Source organism: Hemibagrus wyckioides, linkage group LG11 (genome assembly GCF_019097595.1).
Source record: "Hemibagrus wyckioides isolate EC202008001 linkage group LG11, SWU_Hwy_1.0, whole genome shotgun sequence".
Classification (NCBI taxonomy): domain Eukaryota; kingdom Metazoa; phylum Chordata; class Actinopteri; order Siluriformes; family Bagridae; genus Hemibagrus; species Hemibagrus wyckioides.
Window position 1 is genome coordinate 33,037,868 of NC_080720.1, and position 16,145 is coordinate 33,054,012.

At 42.4% G+C, this 16,145-nt stretch overlaps 1 protein-coding gene across 2 annotated transcripts; it reads left to right on the forward strand.

The window, feature by feature from the left end:
* Nucleotides 1-9,063: 9,063 nt before the first annotated feature.
* On the forward strand, nt 9,064-10,760 carry LOC131361288 (endonuclease domain-containing 1 protein-like). 2 transcript variants are annotated; one of them, XM_058402318.1, is made up of 3 exons: nt 9,064-9,220; nt 9,375-9,770; nt 9,977-10,760. In XM_058402318.1, exons 2-3 carry the CDS (start codon nt 9,465-9,467, stop codon nt 10,607-10,609), a joined length of 939 nt encoding a protein of 312 aa, XP_058258301.1. In that variant the 5' UTR covers nt 9,064-9,220; nt 9,375-9,464; the 3' UTR covers nt 10,610-10,760. The 2 variants fall into 2 exon arrangements, with proteins under 2 accessions (XP_058258301.1, XP_058258302.1); XM_058402319.1 differs by having other exon boundaries at nt 9,083-9,770.
* The last annotated feature ends 5,385 nt before the right edge of the window (nt 10,761-16,145 follow it).

The window sequence follows — 16,145 nt, forward strand, 5'->3', positions numbered from 1 at the left end:
AGCTCTGCTTGGGTGAACGCCATCGTAACGGTAGAGCCTAGGATGCTCCCAGAAAACATTCCAATTATCAACAAATGGTATATTCTGTTCTTAACACCAAAACTGTAACCATTCATTAAATGCAAAAAGCCTACTGAACCTTTCGATTCCTAGCTGGAACGTGGGAAGTGGTCCTGACACAATGATCCTCATCGGGGGCGATGTGGTGCGAACCTTCTCCACCAGGTACTTGAAGTCCTTCTTCAGGATCTCCATCTGCCTCAGCCTGATGTCATTCGTGCCAGCATGGAGGACCACAGCTCCGATGTTCTTGGTGAGGATTGCCGGTACCTGTGTGGCGACATCAACAACATGAGCACCAGGAAAACAACGAGTGCGCACCTTATCTTTAGCCGCGGTAGCACGGACATGCCGGACATGGAGTCTCCGATGATCACCGTGTCGCGTGCTGCCTCGCGAAGAGGAGCGAAGCGGTTGCGGGTCGAGATCTCGAAGACGGGTGGAAGCGGAGGGGGAGAGGTCCTCAGCCGTTGCAAGGTGCGTGTCTTCCGCTGCTGCTGCATCCAGGCTCCGTGGTACCCCGGCGCCGGAGTGAACAAAACCTGGGCGGGCTGCCTCCTGGCTGTGCTGGGCCTGGGCAGAGAAACACACGGTGTTGAGGTTGTGGGAGTGACCGTATCACGCTGTGGATTTACCTGGGACAGTTGAGCGTCTCTCCGCTGTCATCTATATTTGGAATCATCAACATGGTTCCAGATATATTCCTTCCCAGCTAACCTGGTAAGAGAAACCAGCAGGACATTGGGATGAAGCTCCACGTCGTTAAATGATCAGTTGTTTAATAAGATTAAGCTGGGTCCCAAATGACATACTACACATTACACTTCACCCTCACTCTAGTGTCTAGTGTATGAATGTCAGAATCATCTTAAATGGAGCTCTTAAATGGTGTTTGAAGCACTGTTCCTGCTGACGTCACTTCCTGTGTTTGAAGCACTTACCGCGAGTTCTTGCCTGTGTTGGCGTTTTTCATTCGAAGTTTTATATCGTCTGTTTCTTTTTCTCTTTCACCTAAATTTTTTACTCTGCCAGGTTTCATTTGCTAAATCTTTACTTGCATATCGCAGTTAATTGTTCTTTTGTTTTTCTATCGGGTGAAGCCTTCCCCCCTGGTTTTTACACAGCAGTCGGAGGATAGATTCACTCAAAGGTACGTGATCATTCATTATGGCTAACCTTCAGCTGGTTCAGTGTTTGAGCTGCAGGATGTTCAGCAATTCTTCCTCCGTCGTTAGTGTTAATTTTACCTGTGATAAGTGTACGCTAGTTAGCTCTCTGATGGAGAAGATATAAGTTTTAGAGGTGTGCATCCAGACACTAGAGAGGGTTACTGATGGTGAGAGTAGTGTAGTGTCTGTTGGAGGAAGTCTGGATGCCTTAGGTGGAGTTAGTAATCCGCCAACTCTGGCATTAGAGCCCTCACAGCGGGGCGAATGGGTGACGACTCGGCGGCATAGTCGCGTAGCCAAGGCTAATGCTAAGGCTTGCCCACGGGAGCACCACTCCTCTCCGCTTCACATGACCAACAGGTTTGCTCTCCTCAGTGAAGAACCTGCTGAGAAACCTGAAAGAGCTCTGGTTATAGGAGACTCAATTTTAAGGCATGTGAAATTAGCTAGGCCTTTAGGGACTCCAGCAGCACAGGTTAGGTGTATTCCGGGAGCCAGGGCGCCGGAAATTGCAGGTAATCTTAGGGTCCTAGGCAAGCACAGGTTCTCCAAGATAGTTTTCCATGTAGGAGCTAATGATATACGCCTTCGTCAGTCTGAGGTTACTAAGAGTAATGTTGTAGAGGTGTGTAAATTAGCGAAGGCGATGTCCGATGCCGTAGTATGCTCTGGCCCCATCCCAATGCGGCGTGGTGATGTAGCTTACAGCAGGTTATGGTCGCTGAACTGCTGGATGTCCAGTTGGTGCTCCGAAAACAATGTGGGCTTCATAGACAATTGGAGCTCTTTTGAGGGCAAGGCTGGCCTGTTAGGATGGGACGGTGTCCATCCCACTCGGGAGGGTGCTGCTCTCATTTCTTGCAGCATAGCACATAGTCTTAGAGCAGATCTAGTTAATCGGTGACAATCCAGGGCCAGGGCCAGGGAGCAGACAAGCAGGTTAATCCGACCGTCTGCTGGCTGCAAAGAGTCATCACTCAGGGTTCATAACATTGAGACTGTGTTCCCCGAACCAAACGAAAATGTTTTAACAATAAGAAAATTTGTTTTAGTAACCTGATTAACATAAAACTAGATGCACAGCCAGCACCTTTGATCTGAAGCTAGGACTGTTAAATATAAGATCTCTGTCAACTAAAACACTTATAATTAATGAACTGATTACTGATCAGGAGTTCAGCGTTCTTTGTTTAACAGAAACATGGATTAAACAAAACGAGTACATAGCATTAAATGAAGCTTGTCCGCCTGGTTATAGCTATATACATCAACCGCGTCTAACAGGCAGGGGAGGAGGTGTTGCAGTTATTCATGATAATAAGCTAAGCGCCACACAAAAACCCAGACATCAGTTCAACACATTCAAAGTTCTTCATACTAACCTAACGTATGCAAGTACTAATAATAAGTTCACAGAGTCAATTCCACTAATTGTTATTTACAGACCCCCAGGGCCATACTCTGAATTCCTCAGTGAATTTGGAGATTTTACTTCAAACCTTGTTGTTTCTTTAGACAAAGCACTAATAGTAGGAGACTTCAACATTCATTTTGATAAGCCAGAAGACCCTCTGAGAATAGCAGTTGTGTCCATCTTAGATTCATTAGGTGTTAATCAAAATGTAATAGGACCCACTCATAATGGAGGTCACACTCTGGATCTCATTTTTACATTCAGATTAAATATAGAAAACATAGTCACTCTTCCACAGTCGGAAGCTATCTCAGATCATTATCTAGTTTCATTTAGAATGCGTCTTAGTCACGAGATGCGCAACTTGCCGCATTACCGTATGAAGCGTATATTTACGTCGCAGAGAGATTTACCGATAGTCTCCCAGAATTATCACACATGATTGGTTCACCTTCTGACCCCACAGAACTTGACCAGGTGACTGATTACTTGAAGTCATTATTTCTGATCAGAGCTTAGAGTGCATCACTCCACTTCAAGAGCCTGATCTAATTTCACTAATTTCTTCTTCAAAATCTTCTACATGCATCCTAGATCCTTTACCCACATCTTTCCTTAAACAGATATTACCAGTAGCTACTGAACCCCTTCTAAAAGTAATTAATTCTTCTCTAAGCACTGGCTATGTGCCTAAATCTTTTAAGCTAGCAGTTATCAAACCCTTGATTAAAAAACCGGACCTTGACCCCTGTCAGCTGTCTAACTATAGACCAATATCAAACCTGCCCTTTATCTCCAAGATCCTAGAAAAGGCTGTAGCACAGCAGTTATGTTCATACCTGCATAGAAATAACATTTATGAAATGTATCAGTCAGGATTTAGGCCTCATCATAGCACAGAGACAGCACTGGTTAAAGTGGTAAATGACCTGTTACTGGCTTCTGATCAGGGTTGTGTCTCCCTACTGGTGTTACTCAATCTTAGTGCAGCTTTTGACACCATTGACCACACTGTTCTACTTGACAGACTAGAACATGTTGTTGGTGTTAAAGGAACAGCCCTCTCCTGGCTCAGGTCTTATTTGACTGACCATTATCAGTTTGTAGATCTAGATGGTGACTTCTCCATGCATACCAAGGTTATGTTCGGTGTTCCACAAGGTTCTGTCTTAGGCCCACTGCTTTTCTCCCTAGATATGTTACCCCTTGGTGCAGTTATTCGTAAACATGGTATTAGCTTCCATTGTTATGTAGATGACACACAGCTATATGTTTCAGCTAAATCAGATGAGAGACACCAGCTTATTAAGATAGAAGAATGTGTAAAGGACATTAGACATTGGATGGCCACTAACTTCCTCCTGCTTAATTCGGACAAGACAGAGGTGCTTGTACTAGGACCACAGGCAGTTAGAAGTGAGCTTTCTGATTACAGAGTAATGGTGGATGGTCTTTTGGTTTCATCTTGTCCAGCAGTAAAAGATCTTGGTGTGATTATTGACTCTGGTCTTACGTTTGAAGCTCATGTAGATAATAACACTAGGGTAGCCTTCTTCCATCTTAGGAATATTGCTAAGATAAGAAATATGTTGTCGCTTCATGATGCAGAAAAATTAGTTCATGCTTTTGTTACCTCTAGGTTGGATTATTGTAATGTCTTACTGTCTGGATGTTCCAGTAGGAGCATACACAAGCTCCAGTTAGTCCAGAATGCAGCAGCTAGAGTCCTAACTAGAACCAGAAAATATGAGCACATCACTCCTATTTTAGCCACACTACATTGGCTCCCAGTCAAATTTCGCATTGATTATAAAATACTGTTACTAACCTATAAAGCACTAAATGGTCTCGCGCCACAGTACAGAGCGATCTTTTAGTCTTTTATGAGCCGCCACGCCTACTCCGATCAAAGGGTGCTGGCTACTTGGTAGTACCTCAAGTAGCAAAGGCTACAGCAGGGGGCAGAGCTTTCTCTTTCAAAGCCCCAAAGTTATGGAACAGCCTTCCAATTAGTGTTCGGGATTCAGACACAGTCTCAATGTTTAAGTCTAGGCTGAAGATACATTTGTTTAGTCAAGCTTTTAATGTATAGTTTTCTTAGGTAAAGGAGCAGATCTGGAAGGTTCATGGTCATAGAGTGTTTGGTGTACTGGGATGTTTGGATGCTGTCATCTTACCATCCTCGCAAGTCGCTCAGGTTTGCTGATTGTGAAGTGGTTGGATGCTTTATGTCCCGGGAAGCCTTCATGTCTGTGACCTTCTGGCTCTCCCTTTTAGTTATGATGTCATAGATAGTCTTGCTGGAGTCCCTGCCTGCACTTTACACATAATTCTACACTGTCTTTAAGCATCACATGATCAGAAACTTAATATCTTTGTCTTTCTCTCTCTACCTTCTCTGTCGAGCTATACACCCCACTCCTGAGCTCCCACTGTTTGCCAGTTTCCAGTGTGACCGCTGCCCTACCCCTGGTCGGAGTCTCGCCGCTTGATGGTGCCCACTGGTGCTGGGGATGGATCTGTGTGGACCAGGAGACAGCCATGGACAGAGCCACTTGGGGACTTTCACACCATCACAGATATGCCATTTCATCTGTCAGCCTGTGACAGCAAAGAACTAGTGTTTATAATGACCTTAGAAACTACACTGACCTAATAGTTCCTCATGGGTCATTGATTGCTGTTGTAGAAAGGACATCAATCAGCTACAGTTACATTATTTACTCTTTAGTGTCACCCAAATGAGGATGGGTTCCCTTCTGAGCCTGGTTCCTCTCAAGGTTTCTTCCTTTCCATCCCAGGGAGTTTTTCCTTGCCACAGTTGCCACAGGCTTGCTCATTAGGGATAAAATAGTCTAATTATAGAATTTAATAATTTATTCTTATTTCTAGTTAATTAGTTATTTTTATTTTTTATTATTATTTTTCATTTTCCCCTCCTCTTTCTCTGTTTTCTTCTTTTGTAAAGCTGCTTTGAGACAATGTTCATTGTAAAAGGCGCTATACAAAATAAACTGAATTGAATTGAATTGAAGCTCTAACGTTCTTTCACTAACAGGAAGTAGAAGTTTCCTAGTTGATGGTGAATGATGATGTCAAACACACGTAACATTTCAGTTTTTACATTTTCTTTAAGCACACAACATGGCCTCAGACGTTTTACCCATCTTGAATTTTTCCGCCTCATTTACATTTCTTTTGTTTGGCAGACTTACATTTATCACATTTTATACAACTGACCAATTGAGGGTTAAGGGCCTTGCTCAGGAGCCCAGCAGGGGCAGCATCAAACCCACAACCTTCTGATCAGTAGTCCAACACCTTTAAGCTACCACATCCCCTTCATCCTCATCCAGCTTCAGCACCTGCTAGCCCCGCCCCTTTTGTGCATGTAAGCAAGTATTAGTGCAGGAAGTGAGTGCTGTGAGTGTTGAGTGCAGGAAGTGTCCAACATTCACACTGCTTTATTCAAGTGAATAAATGAAGCTCTTGAAGTTAGGTGAGCTTCTGCTTCTTTTTTTCTCCTTCTTCTATGCAGTTTGGGACACAGCTCTAGTTAGAGTTTCTTTTCACAGGAAGCATCAGATCATTGTGTCTAGTTTCGAAGTATTTGGGTTTGCAAAAATGTTTTGCAGTGAATACTGTCCATTTTGTGTTGATGTGATCTGCCTCTGTGCCTCACAGGGGATCAGTACCTTCAACACCGTTGCCATGAATCACCCGCCTGTAGACAGTCCAGCATACAGCGAGATAAAGGATGAATCAGAAGACCGAAGATGCTCTCAGAAAATAAGAAATATCCTGTTAAGCATGAAGATGGAAAGAAAATCCCACTCAGGCTCGGAATATCACACTGACTGTCTGTTTATTTTGTAGTTTCTTATTTCCAACGTGATCGGCATATGCATTATATTATTATACATATCATATTAATATATATTATATTATTATGGTTATTATGGTGGTTTGTATACAGTGAGTTCCTTGTGGGAAAAAAATCTATAAAGGTCATTATGAGTTCTCAGGACTGATACTGGAGACTTTGCTCACATGCCGAGTCTCCAGTGTCAATGCTTCATGCTTCAACGTTTTGGGAGGAGTTTTAAGGCTAGTTAAATCTGTTATTGTGTAAAACAAAACAAGAAGTAACTTGCTATGGAAGAAAAATAAAATGTCAAATTTTTTGGTCTCATCTTGATTTGCACTCGATATTGCTTATCTACTTCTGTCGAAATTGCTCTTTTTTCTACTTCAGCTGTTGTATATAAACATGTTGTGTTTGTGTTTTTTGTGTAACTCTGAAGATCTGTGTATGTGTCGTATGTCATGTAGATGAACATCAGCTTGGTTTCAAATCCTAAGAGATATATTCCTGTGGCGAATTCCTTCCCAGCGAGATAAAGGACAAATCAGAAGACTGAAGATTCTGTCCGAAAATAAGGAAATTCCATGTTAAGCACAAAGATGGATAGAAAATCCCACTCACGCTCTGAATATCACACTGACTATCTGTTTATTTTGTAGTTTTTTAATTTCAACGTGACTCTGTGCAAACCGGCAAATACACGACTCACAAAAAGTGATATTGGGCTATCCTAAAAGGATACTGGGCTTTCGGGTGAAATTTCAGGATGCACCTAAAATGCACTATAACCTTTCCAGGTGAACTTAATTTGACCTTCTCTACACTTTTGAATGCACATGTCCAACTGTTCAGTGTTTCAGTACTTTTTGCAGAACTTGCTGTTCTCTAACAAGGTGCTTAACGGCAAAATTCACAACTGGTGTTTGATCCATGAATCCACCAATAAATTTTCTGGTTCAGATAGAATTGGTATTTAAACAGTCCTCTTCATCATGCTGTTCACATTTTGACATCATGAGACCAAGACCACACCTAACAATTGATCAACAGTACCTCGTCATTGTGAGGCTTCAAACAGGATGTTCTCAGAGGGAAGTGGCCACTGAGCTTAGAGTGTCAGAGTGTCATCAGCTGGTTGGGACAGAGATACAGAGAGACTGGAAGAGTCACAGACAGGCATAGAAGTGGACGTCCTTTGGTCACATCCCACGTTGATGACTGCTTCATTGTGAACAGTGCCCTGTGGAACCGGAAGATAAATGCCACTCAACTCCAGGCACATTTAAGGGAGGTGAGAGGCACCCAAGTGTCACATCAGACTATTCGAAACCATTTACATCAGCATGGTCTGTATGGTCCGTGACGGTCTGCAAGGGTACCTGACCACACCACTAGGCAGAGGCGTCATCGTCTTGCACGGCCCAGGGAGCATTTACGCTGGTCGATTCACGTTGAGCAGAAATGATGGCTGCCAACGATGTTGGAGACGTCAAGGAGAGCACTATGCATCAGCCACTGTTGTGGTAGTGTTACAGTCTGGGCAGGTGTGTCTACTCAATACAGAACTGCCCTACATCTTGTGAATGGTACAGTGAGTACCACAAGTCAGTACTACCTGAATAACATCATTAATCCAGTCATTGTGCCCCTGCATGAACAACACAGGCCTAATTTCATCTTCATGGACAACAATGCTCCAGCTTATTGAGGTTGCATCATTAGGGAACGGCTGCTGGAGGCTGGGGTACCTCAAATGGAGTGGCCTGCACTTTCTCCAGACCTGAATCCCATAGAAAACCTATGGGATCAGCCGAGTCGCCGTGTAGAGGCTCGTAACCCTGCACCCCAGAACCTCAATGACCTGAGGGCCGCCCTTCAAGAAGAGTGGAATGCCATGCCTCAGCAGACAATAAGTCGACTCGTGAACAGCATGAGACGTCGTTGTCAAGCTGTAATTGATGGTCAAGGGCACATGACAAATTATTGAGACATTGAGATTTTTTGTTGTGGTATACCCACCACTGTTGTTGGCTTTTGTTTCAATAAATTGTTTGAGATGAGGAAATCACCATTGCATGCTTCTATTTAAATGCCCTACTTTCATGATATAATATCACTGTAGGGTGAACTTTTTACATTTTCCATAAATCTCACCCAAAAGCCAAATATCCTTAACTTTTTGTGAGTAGTGTCTGTCTTTGAAAGTGGAGGAATCTGCTCATGAGCTGTTGAAACGTGGCCAGGGCACCAAAACAAGCAAATGAGAGGGGGAAAAACTGAGCTACACTGAAAAGTGAAAAGCAAAGCTTTCTTATGGGCAACAGGAGACATTCTGCCAACATCTCCTTTCCAAATAAATGTGAGAGCAGGAAGATTTGTGTTGGATGAGTGTCAAAGACAGCACATTAATATACTTGAGTGCTTCTGGGAAAGTTGTGTTCTCGGAAATGGTTTCAAGAGTGTTCCTGGTAAAGGTTTCAAATTGCTGATTCCTTGAGCTGTATAAGTAATAAGAACCAAGATAACGATTTCTTAAGAAATGAGATGGAAACCTACCATGTGACTGCATTTTATAAAAAGGTGAGTATCTGAGAGCAGGACAGTGAGTAACCAGCTGATTCTTCTTCAGATAAAGATCTCTGTAAAAAATCTCCTCCTGCATGCATTTCACATCATCTACTGAACTTCTACTTCAATTTCCAGCAGTTTGTGGTGAGAAAACTCTCTCTTTTAACACATCTAACACATAACAGCACTTCTGATGATCTTTTAACAATCATTAATCCACCATTACAGATAGATGAACAGGTTCAGATGATGAATTTGCATGTTCATTTGTGTTCATGTTTCTGTTGTCCTCTAACAGATTTCTGATATCCATCATCTCACACACTCATCAGACTCTCCTTACACACTCCTCACACTCTCATTTCACACTCCTCCACCGTATGCCACGATGAAGCTCCTCGCTCTGGTGTTCCTACTCTCCACTTTCTCCTCACTAACCCTTACAGAGGTTGTTAATTCATTTAAACAATCCTGTCCTAACTTCTTCATCCGGAACCCAAAAAAATCAAGTGATATCATCATCCCCACTATCTTTAATGGACGTCAGTATAAGACGATTTGTCAGCGCTGGAAAAACGAATACAGGTTTGCCACCGTGTACGACACTGAGAGGAGGATCCCTGTTTACTCGGCCTACACACTTTTACAGGCAGGAGAGACTGAACGTTGTGATGAATGGAAAATTGAACCTCAGGTCAGTGTTTAAATATTTCATTACTGATTCATTAACCTTTACTAAACACTAGACACTGTTTGTTCAGTAAAACACAGTGGACACAGAGAGCAGCAAGTAAATACCACAGTTAAATGTGTCTCACTGGTTTACGAACAGTGTGTTGAGTGAGCTGATCAATGTGTTTGTGTTTAATTCACTACTGTTTCATTTCTCCTCCATAACAGCTGGAAAATATCGAAGAATATAAAGACTTGAAAGAGATGATTGATTCCCCGAGAGAAGCAGGAAAAATATTCAACCAGGCTGTGAACTCTGATTATATAGGTACAGGGTTTACTAGAGGTCATGTGTTTCCACGTCAGTTTGCTGCTGATCAGGATCAATCAGATTCCACCTTTACATTAACCAACATAGCACCGCAAACAGAGGACAGCAATGGACAATGGGCCAGACAAGTGGAGGAACCGATGCTTAAAGAAATAAAACAGAGCTGCAAACTTGACCAAAATCACCTGGCATACATTGTGACCGGGGTCGTCCCAGGGGAGAACTGGGTAACCATACAAAGAGACGGAAAAGAATATCAAGAAGGAATTAACATTCCCAGTCATGCTTGGAGCGCTTACTGTTGCACCAGTAAAGACGATATTAAGAAACTCATAGTGAAGACCTACTTAGCTGAGCTAGGCATATTTACTCTCAGGCGCCCCGACATTAACAAACTGAATAAACGACTTACTGAACTGTATAATAAAGGGATACCTTTTAATGTGTTCCCAGGATTAGACGTTGAAGATTCCCATGTGGACCTCATAGAACCACATGGAGTACACATCAGAAATGAATCCTACATTTAATCTGGATTATGTCATGAATCTACACAAAATATCACATAATGAAACAATGCAGTGGTAGCATCAGGTCAGGTCTTTTGGTTGCCTCTCTCTCTCTCTTTCTCTCCCTCTCTATATATATTACTATACAAATAAATATTGTCATGTAATTATATATGTAGTTTTGTATGTATGTAATTATGATGTAACGATGTCATTGAATGAAGTCGAAATTGCAACACGTCAAGTGTCATGTGATATCAAGATTGAAATATCTCTTGCTGTAAGAACCCAGAGTTTGTCAGAGAACATATGGAACATAATAAAAGGGATTTAAAATACAAACATCTTATTTGGCAAGTCGGGTCTCATGGGACTCAGTCCAGTAGGAGGAGCTAGTTAACTGTTCACTGCAAAATGAGTCTGCTGAAAGAAGGAGGCTCTCTCTCTCTTTCACACACACACACACACACACAAATGTAGAAAATGTAAAAAAGACGGGGCAGCTCAGATAGCAGATACTGTGTGTGTGAGCAGTCTGGGGTACAGGAGCTAATTGGAGCAGCCCTGGGAAGGATTTCAATTCAATTTCTATTCAATTCAATTTTATTTGTATAGCACTTTTAACAAAGAGCATTGTCTCAAAGCAGCTTTACATAAGAAACAACATAAACAACAAAACATACAGACAGACAGACAGTCCTAGATGTTATCCCAAGTGAGCAAGCCTGAGGTGACTGAGGTGACTGTGGCAAGGAAAAACTCCCTTAGATGGTATGAGGAAGAAACCTTGAGAGGAACCAGACTCAAAAGGGAACCCATCCTCATTTGGGTGACACTGGAGAGTGTGATATGAACAATGTCCTAATTGTGTGATGCAGATACAGCATATGTAAATGTTGTGTAAATGAATAAGGAGGTTGTTGTCGACCCCAATCCTCACAAAGCAGGACCCGGCTGGAGCTGGCACAGTCTCTGTATGGCTCGGGATGAAGAAGGGAAACAAGTGGAAAGTAATTAGCGTAGCTGCTGTTCATAATATTAGCAGCACTAGATCATAATATGCATTTAATCAGATGTACTGGAGCACAAGTTTATGGGATGTGTTAAATGTATGCCTGTATAAAGAGATAAGTCTTTAGTCTATGTTTGACCTGAGAGACTGTGTCTGAGCCCCAAACATTGTCAGGAAGGCTATTCCAAAATTTTGGAGCTAAATATGAAAATGCTCTACCCCATTTTGTAGACTTTAATATTCTGGGAACTACCAGAAGTCCAGAGTTTTGTGATCTTAAAGAGAATGGTGAATTGTAACATGTCAGAAGACTGGTTAGATACATGGGAGCTAAACTCAACAGGTAGCAGGGATGATAATCTGAAAATCTGATCCTTGTGGGACCCCGTATTTCACTGGCATTACACTGGACAGTTCTCCATTTAAATCTACAAAGTGGTATCGATCAGACTGGTAGGATCTAAACCATTTTAGTGCCTGTCCCTGCATGCCTATTTAATTTTCTAACCAATCTACGAGAATGTTATGATCTATAGTGTCGAATGCAGCACTAAGGTCAAGCAGGACTAATATTGAGATGCAGCCTTGGTCCGAAGCTAAAAACAAATCATTTGTGATTTTTACTAGTGCAGTTTCTGTACTATGATGGGGTCTGAAACCTGACTGAAAGGATGGCGGTGTTGGTATTGGCGTTCCCATAGCGTGAGAAGGGAACGAGATGCTGCGTCATTAGCCACCACTTGCGCTTCCTTCAGACAAGTAGAAGCTGGAGTAACGTGACGTAGATGCCCTTTTATGGTCTTGCTGGCTCGCTCTGCTTTGTCACATGACATACCCGAGGCGATAAATCAGCATAATTTCAGATCTTCAGACACATAGACTTCCAAATAGAAGCATTCCCATAGCCATGATGCAGCATCTTATTCCCTTCTAAGGGAACCGGGTTACATACGCAACCTGGTGTAGATTTTTTTAAAGTATATCATTTCCTTATATGTTGATTTTTTCCCTCATGAATGTCAGGATATAGAGTTCATGCTGCACATAAACAAAAAACATGAACAAATCTACTGCATGTACTATTAGCATAAGTTGTGCACTTGTTCATGTAGTCGGTGTGATGAGTAAAGTGAAGTAATGTAATATAATGTAAAGTGAATATTGTGATTGTCATGAACACAGACCGATGAGCTGCAAGCTGCTGCTTCTTACTGCACTAAAGTCAGTTTCATGTTCAGACAGTCGGGTGTGGTATTTTATGAACCTGTCCTAAGTTAAGAAACTCCAGATCAGCTCTAACAGTGATGTATTTGGAGACTTAACCCTTTGTGTTCTGTTCACTCCTCTGAGAGAGATTTTCAGCAGAGACAGAAAGTAATATTCGAATCATATTTCTTTCTGAGGAACAGCAAAGAGACACAAGTGCACTTTTCTGAGAGATTTCACTTTCTTTAAGAAAGCAGTTCATTCATTATTTCACTGATCTGATTTATTAATGGTCTGTTAATAGCACGAGACCCGACTCCTCATCATCATGACCCCTGTAACAGTTCCAGCTGTTTCCCGACTCTCCCAAAGGACAGCACATCTGAAAGCCGAGCCCAAAGCACTGGGGGTAAAAATACCACCATTTAAAATGTTTCCCTTTAATCAGTGATTCCTCTCTTCTTCTCCACAGACTGTGCAGATTATGATCGGGATCACGACTCTCTCATGTGTCAGTTCTCACCAGCAGTGTCGACATTTTTCTTCACTTAACGTGTTCTATTTGGGCTTCACTGTAAGCACTTTGCATTAGTATTCACACCCCTTGAACCAGGGATGATTCTAGGATTTTCATTTAAGGGGGGCTCGGCCCCCAATGAGGGTATAATAGTAAAAATAAATAAATAAATAAATAAATAAAGGTTTGACTAACAGGGTAGGATGGTAAATTTATTGCAGCATTCCACTGTTTTGCATAGATATGTATAACATTCGAGTACTGAACAAGCCAAATACAAGTCTTCCTGATCACACACACACACACACATACACACACACATACATACACACACATACACACCCACACACACACACACATACACATACACACACACACACACACACACACACACACACACACTTGTCCGCTGAAAGAGGGGGAGGAGCCGAATTCTGCCGCCATTTTCATATGAAACTTAGGCGATCACCAATTTGTGTAGGGTTTATGGAGAATCGCTGACGGAGGTGAGTAGAAATGGCCCAGCGACGCCCATGACTTGAACCTTTCCACATTAGAAAATAGAAGTAACTTAATTAGTATCATTGGATAAAACGACACAAAATTGTTTATTATAGTAAAACGTGGTGGTGGCAGCATCACACTTCAAGTCACCACTGACCTCATGGCTGCTATGTGCTGTTGTGGCATATTTATTTCCTTTTCTTTTTAAACAGTAGGTTTATTGTTACTCTACACACTGTATGGGAAATTAATAATTAACACATTTACACTGCTGTACAGGTGTACATAAGACAAGTCAGAGGGGTGTGAATATTTAACTAACTTTACAGCCTTGTTCCTACTGATGGTTTTTATTCCTAATACCTGATAAACATCATGAATGCCTTTATTTGAACAGTTTATGGTGTCTGGAGCTCTGTCAGTTACTACAGTGAACCACCCAAACTCCTCTGTTGTATGGAAACAAGATGTTCTCTTTTTTTTCTTTCTGTTTTTCTTTTTTCAATTCAGTTCAATTCAGTTTTATTTATATAGTGCTTTAAACAATGAACATTGTCTCAAAACAGCTTTACAGAACATAAGAAACAAAAAACATGCAAACAGTCTTAGACGTTTGGACAAAAAGGCTAACAGAGGCGACTGTAGCAAGAAAAAACTCCCTTAGACTGTATGAGGAAGAAACCTTGAGAGGAACCAGACTTCAAAAGGAACCCATCCTCAATTGAGTGACACTGGACATTTCTGCATTTATGTACAGTCGGTTGTGTGATGTAGAACGTTATTGTGTGTATTAATTAAGAGGACACTGTCGTCCTCAAATTCCACATAGGGTCAGCAGCATTGCTTTGAATAACCAAGTCCTCATGAAGCAGAACCCAGATCTGTGGATGCCTCAGGATCCTCACAGGGTTGGCCTCTGTCTTCTGAAGCTGGCACAATCTCTATATGCCTCGGGATTTTGACCAACTCTGTGGTTTGCATTTTGTACATAAATACATTTGTTGTTTTGTTTTGTTTTTTTCACCGTGGCTAATTCCTATTCATTGTTTCCAAAATTACAGGATTTTGTAACAGTTGCTTTTCACTTTTGTGTTGAGGTTTATTTATCTGCTTAGTTTGTTGCTTGTTTTCTCATTTCTTTACTTATTCAGCTCAATTGCTGATGTCAGTCTGGGTAACATCACAGACTCACACCGCTTCACCAACATGGCCATCACAGGCTCCAGCTCCCAGGAACCACCAGCAACCATTAAATCTCCCACCCTTACAGTCACCAACCTTCTGAATATGATCTGTGTTTAATTATATATATATATACACTATATTGCCAAAAGTATTCGCTCACCTGCCTTCACTCGCATATGAACTTAAGTGACATCCCATTCCTAATCCATAGGGTTCAATATGACGTCGGTCCACCCTTTGCAGCTATAACAGCTTCAACTTTTCTTGGAAGTCTGTCCACAAGGTTTAGGAGTGTGTTTATGGGAATTTTTGACCATTCTTCCAGAAGCGCATTTGTGAGGTCACACACTGATGTTGGACGAGAAGGCCTGGCTCTCAGTCTCCGCTCTAATTCATCCCAAAGGTGTTCTATCGGGTTGAGGTCAGGACTCTGTGCAGGCCAGTCAAGTTCCTCCACACCAGACTCTGTCATCCATGTCTTTATGGACCTTGCTTTGTGCACTGGTGCACAGTCATGTTGGAAGAGGAAGGGGCCAGCTCCAAACTGTTCCCACAAAGTTGGGAGCATGGAATTGTCCAAAATGTCTTGGTATGCTGAAGCATTCAGAGTTCCTTTCACTGGAACTAAGGGGCCAAGCCCAGCTCCTGAAAAACAACCCAACACCATAATCCCCCCTCCACCAAACTTTACACTTGGCACAATGCAGTCAGACAAGTACCGTTCTCCTGGCAACCGCCAAACCCAGACTCGTCCATCAGATTGCCAGATGGAGAAGCGCGATTCGTCACTCCAGAGAACGCGTCTCCACTGCTCTAGAGTCCAGTGGCGGCGTGCTTTACACCACTGCATCCGACGCTTTGCATTGCACTTGGTGATGTATGGCTTGGATGCAGCTGCTCGGCCATGGAAACCCATTCCATGAAGCTCTCTGCGCACTGTTCTTGAGCTAATCTGAAGGCCACATGAAGTTTGGAGGTCTGTAGCGATCGACTCTGCAGAAAGAGTCTGCAGAGTCTGCCTCAGCATCCACTGACCCCGCTCCGTCAGTTTACGTGACCTACCACTTCGTGGCTGAGTTGCTGTCGTTCCCAAACACTTCCACGTTCTTATAATACAGCTGACAGTTGACTGT

Excerpts from the sequence above, each read along its gene's own strand:
- LOC131361288 (XM_058402318.1), top strand. The coding sequence starts at position 9,465 with ATGAAGCTCCTCGCTCTGGTGTTCCTACTCTCCACTTTCTCCTCACTA. Across the intron at positions 9,771-9,976 it reads AATGGAAAATTGAACCTCAG|CTGGAAAATATCGAAGAATA; the intron begins GTCAGTGTTTAA and ends CCTCCATAACAG.